The 13,246-nt window shown below is 48.9% G+C and overlaps 3 protein-coding genes across 3 annotated transcripts in view; 2 read left to right on the forward strand and 1 right to left on the reverse strand.

Moving 5' to 3' along the window:
* The window catches only part of LOC125008280 (phospholipid-transporting ATPase ABCA1-like), a 34,429-nt gene extending 30,681 nt beyond the window's left edge, over nucleotides 1-3,748 (forward strand). Inside the window, exons 47-49 of the mRNA XM_047585455.1 lie at nucleotides 1,237-1,329; nucleotides 1,414-1,657; nucleotides 2,983-3,748. Coding sequence (XP_047441411.1) covers nucleotides 1,237-1,329; nucleotides 1,414-1,657; nucleotides 2,983-3,129 — 484 coding nt within the window. The 3' untranslated portion in view covers nucleotides 3,130-3,748. The remainder of the gene's footprint in view (nucleotides 1-1,236; nucleotides 1,330-1,413; nucleotides 1,658-2,982) is intronic.
* A 243-nt stretch (nucleotides 3,749-3,991) lies between these two features.
* nipsnap3a (nipsnap homolog 3A (C. elegans)) lies at nucleotides 3,992-8,276 on the reverse strand. The gene is made up of 6 exons (XM_047585459.1): nucleotides 7,964-8,276; nucleotides 6,956-7,163; nucleotides 6,194-6,355; nucleotides 5,968-6,117; nucleotides 4,311-4,397; nucleotides 3,992-4,176 (listed from the first exon to the last, which is right to left on the reverse strand). Exons 1-6 carry the CDS (start codon nucleotides 8,087-8,089, stop codon nucleotides 4,100-4,102), a joined length of 810 nt encoding a protein of 269 aa, XP_047441415.1. The 5' UTR covers nucleotides 8,090-8,276; the 3' UTR covers nucleotides 3,992-4,099.
* A 328-nt stretch (nucleotides 8,277-8,604) lies between these two features.
* On the forward strand, nucleotides 8,605-13,075 carry LOC125008282 (nitric oxide-associated protein 1-like). The gene is made up of 9 exons (XM_047585458.1): nucleotides 8,605-8,880; nucleotides 9,323-10,276; nucleotides 10,597-10,755; nucleotides 10,893-11,000; nucleotides 11,263-11,360; nucleotides 11,448-11,579; nucleotides 11,662-11,778; nucleotides 11,877-11,994; nucleotides 12,071-13,075. The coding sequence occupies exons 1-9, from the start codon at nucleotides 8,706-8,708 to the stop codon at nucleotides 12,292-12,294; spliced, it is 2,085 nt and encodes a 694-aa protein (XP_047441414.1). The 5' UTR covers nucleotides 8,605-8,705; the 3' UTR covers nucleotides 12,295-13,075.
* Nucleotides 13,076-13,246: the final 171 nt, after the last annotated feature.

The raw sequence follows: 13,246 nt of genomic DNA on the forward strand, positions 1-13,246 counted from the left end.
GCTACAGCTTTATGTCCCTCAGCTACAGCTTTATGTCCCTCAGCTACAGCTTTACGTCCCTCAGCTACAGCTTTACGTCCCTCAGCTACAGCTACAGCTTTACGTCCCTCAGCTACAGCTTTACGTCCCTCAGCTACAGCTACAGCTTTACGTCCCTCAGCTACAGCTACAACTTTATGTCCCTCAGCTACAGCTTAACGTCCCTCAGCTACAGCTACAGCTTTATGTCCCTCAGCTACAGCTTTACGTCCCTCAGCTACAGCTACAGCTTTATGTCCCTCAGCTACAGCTTTATGTCCCTCAGCTACAGCTTTACGTCCCTCAGCTACAGCTTTATGTCCCTCAGCTACAGCTTTACGTCCCTCAGCTACAGCTACAGCTTTACGTCCCTCAGCTACAGCTTTACGTCCCTCAGCTACAGCTACAACTTTATGTCCCTCAGCTACAGCTTTACGTCCCTCAGCTACAGCTTTACGTCCCTCAGCTACAGCTACAGCTTTACGTCCCTCAGCTACAGCTGCAGCTTTACATCCCTCAGCTACAGCTTTATGTCCCTCAGCTACAGCTACAGCTTTACGTCCCTCAGCTACAGCTGCAGCTTTACATCCCTCAGCTACAGCTTTATGTCCCTCAGCTACAGCTACAGCTTTACGTCCCTCAGCTACAGCTGCAGCTTTACATCCCTCAGCTACAGCTTTATGTCCCTCAGCTACAGCTACAGCTTTATGTCCCTCAGCTACAGCTACAGCTTTACATCCCTCAGCTACAGCTTTATGTCCCTCAGCTACAGCTACAGCTTTACATCCCTCAGCTACAGCTTTATGTCCCTCAGCTACAGCTACAGCTTTATGTCCCTCAGCTACAGCTACAGCTTTACGTCCCTCAGCTACAGCTTTACGTCCCTCAGCTACAGCTGCAGATTTTATCTGGAGCCTGAAAACAAAAGCACATTTACCTTGTTCTAGATTTTGACTTTAATGATCCACAAGGGAAATAACTTGGTCTCAGTAGCTCAGTGGCACATAAAAGAAACACTCAGAACCACAAGTAGTAAAAAGAAAGTTCTAAAATGAAATAAAAATCAAATTAAATATCACATTGTATAAATAGGAACGATTGTCAGGTGTCCAGGCCTTTTAAAAGACATGTTTCTCTAGTTTGAGGTGTTGGTTCCTATTGTTTCATCTCTCGTTGTGGTGTCTGATGCAGCGCTGTTGTGTTTGTGTTGTGTGTCAGCATGGAGGAGTGTGAGGCTCTCTGCACCAGGATGGCCATCATGGTCAACGGCAGGTTCAGATGTCTGGGCAGCGTCCAGCACCTAAAGAACAGGTAACACCTTAAATCTCTCTGTCTCTGGAGGACGTCCTGGTGGACAGGTGTCCTGGTCCATGTCTAATGCTGGTCATGTCCCAGGTTTGGGGACGGCTACACCATCATCCTGAGGGTGGCGGGACCCAACCCTGACCTGCTGCCAGTCATGAAGTTCATTGAGAGCGAGCTGAGCGGCAGCATCCTGAAGGAGAAGCACCGCAACATGCTGCAGTACCAGCTGCCCTCGTCCCTCACGTCCCTGGCCCACATCTTCTCCATCCTGGCCAAGAACAAGGACACGCTCCGCATCGAGGACTACTCCGTCACTCAGACCACCCTGGACCAGGTAACACACCTGAGACATACCTGAGACACACCTGAGATACACTGGAGATACACCTGAGACACACCTGAGACACACCTGAGACACACCTGAGACATACCTGAGATACACCTAGACACACCTGAGACACACCTGAGACACACCTGAGATACACCTGAGATACACCTGAGATACACCTAGACATACCTGAGACACACCTGAGACACACCTGAGATACACCTGAGATACACCTAGACATACCTGAGACATACCTGAGACATACCTGAGACATACCTGAGACACACCAGAGACACACCTGAGACACACCTGAGACACACCTGAGACACACCAGAGACACACCTGAGATACACCGGAGACACACCTGAGACACACCTGAGACACACCTGAGATACACCTAGACATACCTGAGACATACCTGAGACACACCTGAGATACACCGGAGATACACCGAGACACACCTGAGATACACCGGAGATACACCTAGACATACCTGAGACACACCTGAGACACACCTGAGACACACCTGAGACACAACTGAGACACACCTGAGACACACCTGAGACACAACTGAGATACACCGGAGACACACCAGAGACGCACCTGAGATACACCTGAGATACACCTGAGACACTACTGAGACACACCGGAGATACACCTAGACACACCTGAGACACACCTGAGATACACCGGAGATACACCTGAGATACACCGGAGATACACCGGAGATACACCTGAGATACACCTGAGATACACCGGAGATACACCTAGACATACCTGAGATACACCAGAGATACACCAGAGATACACCAGAGACACACCTGAGACACACCTGAGATACACCTGAGATACACCTGAGACACACCTGAGACACACCTGAGACACAACTGAGATACACCGGAGGCACACCAGAGACGCACCTGAGATACACCTGAGACACTACTGAGATACACCTGAGACACACCGGAGATACACCAGAGACACACCTGAGACACACCTGAGACACACCAGGGACACACCAGGCACACACCTGAGACACACCAGAGACACACCAGAGACACATCTGAGATACACCAGAGACACACCAGAGACACACCAGAGATACACCAGAGACACACCAGAGATACACCAGAGACACACCTGAGACACACCAGAGACATAACTGAGACGCACCAGAGACATAACTGAGACGCACCAGAGACATAACTGAGATACACCAGAGACACGTAGATACACCTGAGACACACCTGAGATACACCTAGACGCACCTAAATACACCTAAATACACCTGAGATACACCTACATACACCTGATAATGTTTGTGCTTCCAGGTGTTTGTGAACTTTGCCAAAGACCAGAGTGACGACTATGTCTCCAAAGACTCCGTGAGGAGGAAAGACGTTGCCATCGACGTTCCAGCTCTGAGCTCCAGCAACACTGCTGCTGAGGGGCGGGGCCTAAGAGAGAGCATCATGTGACCACAGGTCTGATGTCATATGACATGGAGGGTGCTGGTGCTTCAGCTGGACTCAATCTGCATCAGAGGCCACGCCTCCTCACCTGCTGTGATGTCATAGTGGTTTAAATATGCCGGTGGGCCGACTCACCTGGTGTCTAATGCCAGTCAATGCAAACAATTTCTGTGGAGGCCACGCCCTCAGACCTCCAGCTCTTCTTCTCTTCCTGATTGAAGCAGAACCAAGTCTGATGAAGAATCATTTGTAACGGCCGAGGGCTCGGCTGCCTCTGATTCTGTTTTTAGTTTCTCACTTTTATTTATATATATAGCGGAAACAGGAAGTCCATGACGGCTTCCTGTTTCCTGTAGTGTTTAACAGCCAATCAGAGCTCTCCACGCGAAGAGTTGATTTTATAGTTTTTTTTAAGAAAAGACGATAAAAGATTTGTTGGTTTGAAACAGTAAAATACCTCCTGAAGCAATGACTGGACTCGTTGTTGGTCTGACTGGTTGTTCTGACTGGTTGTTGACTGGTTGTTGGTTTGACTGGTTGTTGCTCATTTCTTTGTCTCGTTTGTTAAATACTACTGATGAAGACAAACTGTTACTCAACAACAAAATAAAATGAAACAAATCTGTGTCACGTCTGGTTCATTCTGACAAAACTGTCTAATTAATAATTAATAACTGGTCATTTTAACGAGTTGACATGTTCTCCCTGTGTCTGGGGGAGACTTCTCAGAGACAGTGAGAGTGACAGAGTCTTTCCTACATGTTGGATGAGGATTGAATGGATGGACTTTCCTTCAGCTCAGTGATAAACTCATAAACCTACATTTACACCCACAAACACTCTGGACTGAAAAGGACATTCAAACATCTCAGACTCACTCACTTTGGATTTTATTTTGAAAGTTGAAGAGCAAATGTTGGATGAATCCCCCCCACCGCCCCCCCAGCCTCGGCCCAGGACTGGAAGGACTGGACGTCTACTTCATGGGGGAGAAGGGACATGGAAACATGAGCTGGTTCCTCTGAGACTGGAGATGGACGACGCTGTTCCTCACTGAGACACACACAGCACTGGTTAGATGTTGTTTTATCTACAAGCAGATATTGTAAAGACTCTTGGGGCAATTTGTGTCATTACAGAAACAGAACATTATAGAACAGCACTGATGTGTGGGGGCGGAGTCTCACCTGCTGCCACCACCCTGGCATCAGTGTGGGATTTGTGCCGGACTTCAGCTCGCTGGTCGGCGCTCTCATACCACCAGAGGGCGTGGACTGAGCACGACGCAGAGACGGCATCAAGCATGACGTCATCAATCAGGAAGTGATGTCATCATCAAACATGAAGTGATGATAAAGATGAGCCCGGATCATTAACACATATATTTATATTATTTAGCCTAACAGCATAATTACCTGAGTCATATTTGAACGTTTCCAACAAACAAGAAAAACATGACTTTTAGCAGCACATGGGTGTTTTTACTGATGCTGAAACAGGAAGTCAAAAAATGACTCCATTTGGATTCAGACTGGTAAAAAATATCATCACACATTTTGTTCATGAATTGAATTTGTTGTCAACATGATTTTGTTTGGAAGTAAAAGAGGAACCAAAGTAACATCGTGCGTCTCAGGATTTAAAGAATACATCAAATCTTTAAGGTGTACGAACTCTATACAAAGTGAAAATCTGTTAAACGATAAAATAAATGCTTTAAAGAGGAATCGTGCGTATGTTTTCATTTCATCGTTTTATTTATTACTGCTTCTTATTGTTGAGGATTATTTGTCCTGGATGTCCCTTGACTTCATCACAGGCCTAGCTCATCATAAAGACCTCATCAGAGATCACTACCATCTCTAAGTGCAGGTCTGCTCGTGGTTCCTACAGGTTCTAAAGTAGAACAGGAGGTAGAACCTTCAGCTATCAGGCTCCTCTCCTGTGGAACCAGCTCCCAGTTTGGGTTCCCTTAGTGACGCTGCTATAGGGCAAGGCTGCAGGGGGACGATGCATTGAGGACATGTCCTCTACTTTCTCCTCTATTACAAGTCACATAGTTCTGTGCTGATCCTCTATAGCATCTATAGCATGTATAGCATCTATAGCATCTATAGCATCTATAGCATGTATAGCATGTATAGCATATATAGCATATATAGCATCTATAGCATCTATAGCATGTATAGCATGTATAGCATCTATAGCATGTATAGCATGTATAGCATCTATAGCATGTATAGCATCTATAGCATCTATAGCATGTATAGCATGTATAGCATCTATAGCATCTATAGCATGTATAGCATGTATAGCATCTATAGCATGTATAGCATCTATAGCATGTATAGCATGTATAGCATGTATAGCATGTATAGCATCTATAGCATGTATAGCATGTATAGCATCTATAGCATCTATAGCATGTATAGCATGTATAGCATCTATAGCATCAGTTTCTGCATCTGCATCTGGGATCAATGTTATTATAGAGCAACAACTCAGAACACAGGTTCACTTGTACTTGTACACATTGTTATATTTCTTATATTTTTTACATTGATGCTTGTATTCTTCTCTTAATTATTCTTATCGGCTACATTGCTCTTTGTTCTTAACACTGGTTCACTGAGTAGGAGCTGCTGGTTCTGGTTCTGGACCATGTTACTGACGCTACAGAAATAAAACCGAATTGAATTTATTTAAATAATAACATATTTTAGTTCTTCTGTGGCCAGTGGTTGAGAACGTCTGCATTGTTTGTACATTTATGTTTTTTTCCAACAAAACCAAACAGGAAGTGATGTCATGGACCCAGTGGTTAGCCTCCATCTTGGCTCCTACCTCTGTTCCCCTGCCCAAACTCGTTGTGGAACGCCCCCACCAGCTTGCCATACCCCGGGGCATCATGGGAGGTGAGGGCGGCCTGGAAGGCGTTGCCCCAAACCGCTGGACCACCGGGATGCATCTGGTAGGAGACGAGCTCGTACACACCTGAAACACAGACACCTGGACGTGATGTCACCAGGTAGACGTGATGTCACCAGGGAGATAGAGGGGCGGGGCTTACCGCCCTCCTTGGGTGGTGTCTGGAGGCGGCTCCAAGGGACCAGATACGTGACCTCGTTGTCCTGGGACGTCAGCATTGGCATCGCCATGGAGATGTAGTCTGACATCCAGGAGGGGTCCTGGGACAAGGCTGCCCTCACAGATGCCCTCTGGGAGTAACTCTCTGAGGAGGAGGAGGAGGAGGAGGAGGAGGAGGAGGAGGATTGATTTTATTGGTCCCCATGGGGAAATTTGTCTTCACTGACTGTACAACAACAGCAACAGCAACAAAAACAACAACAGCAACAGCAACAGCAACAGCAACAGCAACAAAAACAGCAACAGCAGCAACAACAACAACAACAACAACAACAACAGCAACAAAAACAACAACAGCAACAGCAACAAAAACAGCAACAGCAACAAAAACAACAACAGCAACAGCAACAAAAACAGCAACAGTGGTGTAGTGGGCAGGCAGGTCGAGGGCTGTTCAGGGATCAGACTTCTCTCTGGGCGGGTTCCTGAACGTGACGGTTCTGTGCCTCCGCCCTGAGGGTGGTGGGGTGAAACACTGGTGCAGTGGGCGGATGATGCTTTCTGTTTAGATCTGTGAGGTTGGGTGCGGGGACGCCAATAAGTTTGGCCTGGTTGCTGATAGAAAGTGTGGTGAAGAAACATGTGGAACAGGAGGATGGATGAATGATGGAATGGGAGGAGATCAGCTCCAGGTTAAAATCCCCTGAAGAAGAAAGTGTGTTTGTAGAGTAGAAGAAGAACTGACCATACTTCCATATATGGAAGACCTGGTTGACCCCCCCGTACTCCACGCTCCAGTAGCCAATCAGCTGAGAGTGAGCTGTGCGCAGGTGGATCTTCTCATTGGTCAGTTTGAGGAAGGAGGCGTTGAGCTCAGGCCGGATCCGATAGGTCCGGAACTCATAGAAGGAGCCGTGTTTCTGGGGGGAGCCTGTGGAGAGACGCACCCTGGGCTGCAGGGGGGGCACAGAGGACAGAGGAGGGCTCACTCTGACAGAAAAACACAAGACCAACCAACAGCAGGACTACGGGGTTGAAGGGTTGAACTGAACCAGTGTAACTGGCTCTGGTTCATGAATGTGTGTGTTTGTGTGAGCGAATGGGAGAATGTGTCTCTGACTGTAAAACAGCTTTGAGAAACTTTGAGTAGGTAGAAAAGTTTACAATTTACCATAGTGTGTAGAAGTGTGTGTAGAAGTGTGTGTAGTAGTGTGTGTGTAGTGTGTAGTAGTGTGTGTAGTAGTGTGTAGTAGTGTGTAGTGTGTGTAGTGTGTAGTAGTGTGTAGTAGTGTGTGTAGTGTGTAGTAGTGTGTGTAGTGTGTAGTAGTGTGTAGTAGTGTGTAGTGTGTAGTAGTGTGTAGTAGTGTGTGTAGTGTGTAGTAGTGTGTGTAGTGTGTAGTAGTGTGTAGTAGTGTGTGAGGCGTTCAGGCGTTTGTTTCTCTGCTGGTTAATTTTAAACTTGAGCCGAGTCCAAAGATTGAACAACACACTGATGATGATGATGATGGTGGTGATGAAGGTCAGTGTGTAGAAATGTTCTGGTCTCAGTGTCTGTGCAGGTTCTCGGTTCTCCAGGTCATGGTTTACATCTGGGTCTGGGTCTGAGTCTGGGTCTGGGTCTAAATCTGGGTCTGAGTCTGAGTCTGAGTCTGGTTGAATTAAAGTCCTGCTGCGGTTTTGACTGTAGTTAAACTTTTGGTCCAGTTCTAGTTCTGGATCAGGTCTAGTTCTGGTCCTGGTTTTGTGGACTTACCTGAGCAGCAGCAGCAGCAGCGGCGGCGGCGGCGGTGGTGGTGTTGGTGGTGGTGTTGGTGGTGGTGTTGGTGGTGGGGGGGCGTTGAAGCAGCACTGGTCTCAGAGAGCAGCAGAGTCTCAACATCTTTTTTCCTAGTTCTGGCTCTGGTCTAGTTCTGGCTCTGGTCTAATTCTGGCTCTGGTTTCGTGGACTCACTTTAGCAGCGTGTGTCTCAGAGAGCAGCAGAGTCTGGACATGTCCCCTGATTGTCCCAGAAGAGACACAAGGAGTCAAAGACACCAGAGATCCTCCGAGGGCACAAGGTCTCACTCCTCCTCCCTTTCAACTGGAGCAGATAGGAAGAGGAGGAAGAGGAGGAAGAGGAGGAAGAGGATGGGTGGGGAAACCCATAATAAATAGTAAATAACATATAATAAATAGTAAATTATAAATAGTGAATAATAAATAGTAAATTATAAATAATAAATAGTAAATAGTAAATGATAAATAATAAATAATAAATAGTAAATGATAAATAATAAATAATAAACGGTCTTGTTGTTTTTCTACTGGTTTTTTAAGCCACTTGTTTGGTTCCAGAGTTTCCAGCGGAGTGATCCCTCCTGTTTCCACCTCATGCAGTAGAGAGGAAGTGACGTCCCCCGCGACGACTTTTACGTCACATCCACTGAGGGTGCGTACCGAGGAGTCTCGTGCGTTCGGTGCTCGGTGTGTTTGGAGGGCACGTGTCACCGCGGACATGCTGAAGCTCGTCCAGGTGTGTGTCCGCCGCCAGGTGTGGAGGAGCGTTTGTTCTTCAGCCCGCCGCCTCAATGCCGCGTCCGGAACGGGCGGAGCCAGGACGCGGCAGGGAGTCCAGAGCTGCACGGTCGACCCGGAAGTAGAGGAACAGTTCGTGTTCGTAGACTGTACAGGTGAGACTGGGGGGTCCGCTCATTAGCACAGATAGCGCCTCTGCACCTCCTCTGGGTGGAGGCTCCACCACATGTTTAGATGCTGCTCTGCAGCCCGACACTAAAAGGTCTACACCACTTAGATCTACACCTACCTAGATCTGCACCACCTAGATCTACACCACCTAGATCCACACATACACAACCTAGATCTACACCTACCTAGATCTACACCTACCTAGATCTACACCTACCTAGATCCACACCTACCTAGATCCACACATATACCACCTAGATCTACACCTACCTAGATCTACACAACCTAGATCTGCACCACCTAGATCCACACCTACACAACCTAGATCCAAACCAACCTAGATCTACACCTACACCACCTAGATCCAAACCAACCTAGAGCTACACCTACACCACCTTACCCTACTTGTCTTGTCTCCTGGTTCAGATCCAGAGGAGGACCCCCATCATGAGGAGAGAGACTTCCTTCGTACCCTGAGCCTCTCCCCTGTGGAGCCTCTCAGTCCTGGTCCTGGTCCTGGTCCTGGTCCTCAGAAGCAGCTGAGGTCTCTGCAGCGTCAGCTGCAGGTGTTGCAGGACTGGAGGCCCCAGGAGGCCGAGCCGGACTCGTTGGTCCAGTTCCATGATGTGGACTTCCCCCTGGACCAGAGCCTGGTGGCGGCTCAGAAGAAGAAGAAGAAGAAGAAGGTGGGGGGGGAACATAAAGTCTACGGGACGCCTGACGTGGACCAGCCCGTCAGTGACACTTGCTGCTCGGGTTGCGGCGCCCTGCTGCACTGCACCTCCAGCTCAGCCCCCGGGTACCTGCCCAGCGAGAAGTACAAGGTCCTGGTCCAGCAGGGGGGTCTGAGAGGGGCCACCTGCCAGCGCTGCCACCTCCTGACCCACCACCACAAGGCCCTGAACCTCAAGCTGTCCAAGGACCAGTACCGGGACGTGGTGCAGCAGATCCGGCCCCTCAAGGCTCTGGTGCTGCTCATCGTGGACCTGCTGGACCTGCCTGACTCCATCGTCCCAGACCTGCCGGACCTGGTGGGGACCAACAAACACATCCTGGTCCTGGGGAACAAGGCCGACCTGCTGCCCAGGGACGCGCCCGACTACCTGCAGCGGATCAGGGGCCAGCTCTCTCAGTACTGCTGCGACGCCGGCTTCGGGGGCCAGGTCACCGGCACGCACCTGATCAGCGCCAAGACTGGGTACGGCATCGAGGACCTGATCTCCAGCCTGCAGAGGTCCTGGAGGTACAGCGGGGACGTGTATCTGGTGGGCAGCGCCAACGCCGGAAAGTCCACGCTCTTCAACACCCTGCTGGACTCCGACTACTGCAAGACCAGAGCCTCAGACCTCATCCACAAGGCCACCATCTCACCATGGCCCGGTCAGAACCAGACCTCCGTGGCTTTATAACCTGATAAATGTGTAAATATGTGGTCTGGGTTTAAACCTGGAACGGACCGTATGAGATGTGGCCGTAAACATGAGAAGGTTCCTTTTATTTAAATAGTACATGAAGTACAATGAAGAATCAACTTTGGAATTTAAAAAGGTGTTAAGGTCAATATGAGAACCTTGTGTCCATATCTGTCTTTACTTTATACGACTGGTCCGGTCCGGTCTGGGCTGGAGAGCATGTCTAACCTCTCTTATCTTTTATCATCTTCTGATCTCTGACTGGTCTTTCTGCCGTGGTGCATTCAGGGACCACTCTGAACCTGCTCCGGTTCCCCATCATCAACCCGACTCCGTCACGGATGTTCAAACGTCAGGAACGACTGAAGGAGGAGGCGGAGGAGGAGGAGCTGCCACCAGACGAAGTCAAGAGGCTGAAACGCTTCAGCCGCCACGGATACCTAGTGGGTAAGAGGTTTGATCCCCCCGCCTGCAGGTTAGAACCCAAGGAGCCATGTTCTGGTCCTGGATGTTCTCATGAGTTTATAAAGTTACAGACTGGAGGAGAAACCTGTTCATCTCCACCCCCCCCCCCCCCCCCCCAGGTCGCGTGGGAAGGACGTTCCGAGCTGGTGGAACCAGGAGGACTGAGATCCAGTTCGACCCGGACCATCTGGCTTTTGGAGAACTGGAGGATGGAGACATGACGCCAAGTAAGCTGAGCTCTGATTGGACGACAGAGCTGTGATGTCATCAGCAGCAGACAGATCAATAAGACGATTCCTTAATCTGTCAGATGTTGAGACGATTGCATGAAGGAGAGAGCCGATGGATGGATGGATGGTTGATTGGTTGCCTGATTGATTGATTGATGGCTTGAATGGTTGATTGATGAATTGATGGATTGATTGAATGGTTGAATGGTTAATTGGTTGATTGGTTGCCTGATTGATGGATTGATGGGTGTGACCCCAGGCCCCCCGGCTGACAGGCTGATTGACGAGCTGAGCTTTAACGAGGTGAAGGATGCTCATTGGTTGTACGACACTCCAGGAATCCTGAAGGAGCAGGACGTGAGTCTCTTCATCATCATCATCCTTGTCCTTGTTTACCTGTCTCCATGGAGACGGGATTCTGACCGGTTCTGACCTGTCCCACAGATCCTCAACCTGTTGACCGAACAGGAAGTGATGTCAGTGGTTCCCACCCAGGCCATCGTGCCCCGGACCGTGGTTCTGAAACCCGGAATGAGTCTGTTCGTTGGAGCACTGGCCCGGATTGACTTCCTGCAGGTCAGAACCAGAACCAGAACCGATCAGAACAAGTCGTGATGTTTATGTATTGATCTGTATTGGTTCATTCGTTGGTCCACAGGGGGACAAGTCCTGCTGGTTTTCAGTTGTGGCCTCCAGTCGGGTCCCGGTTCACGTCACCAGTGTTGATAAAGCTGATGCTGTTTACGAGAAACATGCTGGACACGTCCTGCTGGGGGTGAGTCACTGAGCTTTATTTCTTTATTCCATTACTACTTAAAATGTGACCTCTGTTACTGTTGATTGATGGATTGATGACTGTGGTGATGTGTTCAGGTGCCTACAGGAGGCTCGGAGAGGATGAAGGAGTTCCCGGCGCTGGTTCCTCAGGAGTTTCGTCTGGAGGGTGGAGGTTACCTGGAGGCTGTAGCTGATGTCAAACTGTCCTCTGCAGGTGAGGACAATTTGTCCGAGAGAGCAGGATAGATGTTCCTGTGTCTCTGAACCTTGTCCCTGTCCTCTGTCCTCAGGCTGGGTGGCGGTGACTGCTGCCAGAGGAGACCAGCTGGTGTTAAAGGTCCACGGTCCGGCGGAGGTCGGGTTCGGTCTGAGGACGCCGCCTCTGCTTCCCCACGTTGTCTCTCTGAAAGGAAAACGCATCAGGGGCTCGGCCGCCTACAAACCCATGAAGACACTGGGTCTGCAGGACGGAGGACTGAGGATGCAGCTCAGCAAGAGAAAGAAGAAGAAGTGAGACTCATCAGCTGTGTTTCCATGGAGACGGCGTCTGATCTGAGTGACATCCCATAATAAACCTGGGAGAAGGGCTGGAGGCAGTGAAAGGAGCCACGACACTGGGGTAAAATAACACTAAAAACTGGTCTCACCCGCCCCCCTTAGCTCCCTGGGTTCACACCTGATGTGGTTCTGAGGTCTGGACCGGTTCAGAACAGATGAGAACGAACCAAACTGGAGCGAACTTCAGTTTCTACATATTCACAGAACTGCTGCAGCGTCTGTGTCTTTCTACATTTCTTGATAAAAACGCAGCCAAACCTTTTCAGTGAGTGAAGCTGGATGAGCTGTAAAGGTGACGAGGAGCAAACGTGTTGTAGAATAACCAGATCCTGACGTCCAGAGGACAGAGGACAGAGGACACGTCCCTCATGGGTTTTAAGATTATTGTGAACATTAACAGCTGATTGTTTGTGTTGATGTCAGAGGTCCACGTCCACGTTATGATGCGGATGTTTTTGGTTTATTTCCAGAGGGAATGAAGAGGAATCAGGTTTAAAATGTTGTTATCTGTCATAACTTTAATGTTTTATTATATCATAGTTTATAGACCTGAAACCACCTGTTCACCACCAGCTCCAGTATCAGTGTCTGTCTCCTGGATGCTTTACTTTTATATCACATATTTATCTAATAAATCCTTCATCGTCAGACATGTTTCATTCCTCTGAGGATGAAGCCTCCAGGGTTCAGGTCTAATCTGACCTTTGTCTCTAAAATAAAGAAGAACGTTAACATGAGAGTTTTTCCATCTGGTTCCTAAATGTAGATCATGTCTCCAAGTCTCCAGCCATGTGTCCCTGGTTCTGGTCCAGTGGTAGGTACAGATCCACTGGACCAGGAGTCGGCGGCTCCGGAGGCTCATGTGGCTCCTTCGTTCCTCTTAAAGCGATGAAAAGCCGTTCACCTTC

This window comes from Mugil cephalus, chromosome 5, assembly GCF_022458985.1.
Source record: "Mugil cephalus isolate CIBA_MC_2020 chromosome 5, CIBA_Mcephalus_1.1, whole genome shotgun sequence".
Lineage (NCBI taxonomy): Eukaryota > Metazoa > Chordata > Actinopteri > Mugiliformes > Mugilidae > Mugil > Mugil cephalus.

Excerpts from the sequence above, each read along its gene's own strand:
- nipsnap3a (XM_047585459.1), bottom strand. The coding sequence starts at position 8,089 with ATGTTGAGACTCTGCTGCTCTCTGAGACCAGTGCTGCTTCAACGCCCC. Across the intron at positions 7,164-7,963 it reads CTGCTGCTGCTGCTGCTCAG|CCCAGGGTGCGTCTCTCCAC; the intron begins GTAAGTCCACAA and ends CCCCCCCTGCAG. Across the intron at positions 6,118-6,193 it reads GACACCACCCAAGGAGGGCG|GTGTGTACGAGCTCGTCTCC; the intron begins GTAAGCCCCGCC and ends TCTGTGTTTCAG.
- LOC125008282 (XM_047585458.1), top strand. The coding sequence starts at position 8,706 with ATGCTGAAGCTCGTCCAGGTGTGTGTCCGCCGCCAGGTGTGGAGGAGC. Across the intron at positions 10,277-10,596 it reads CACCATCTCACCATGGCCCG|GGACCACTCTGAACCTGCTC; the intron begins GTCAGAACCAGA and ends TGGTGCATTCAG. Across the intron at positions 11,995-12,070 it reads TGTCAAACTGTCCTCTGCAG|GCTGGGTGGCGGTGACTGCT; the intron begins GTGAGGACAATT and ends CTCTGTCCTCAG.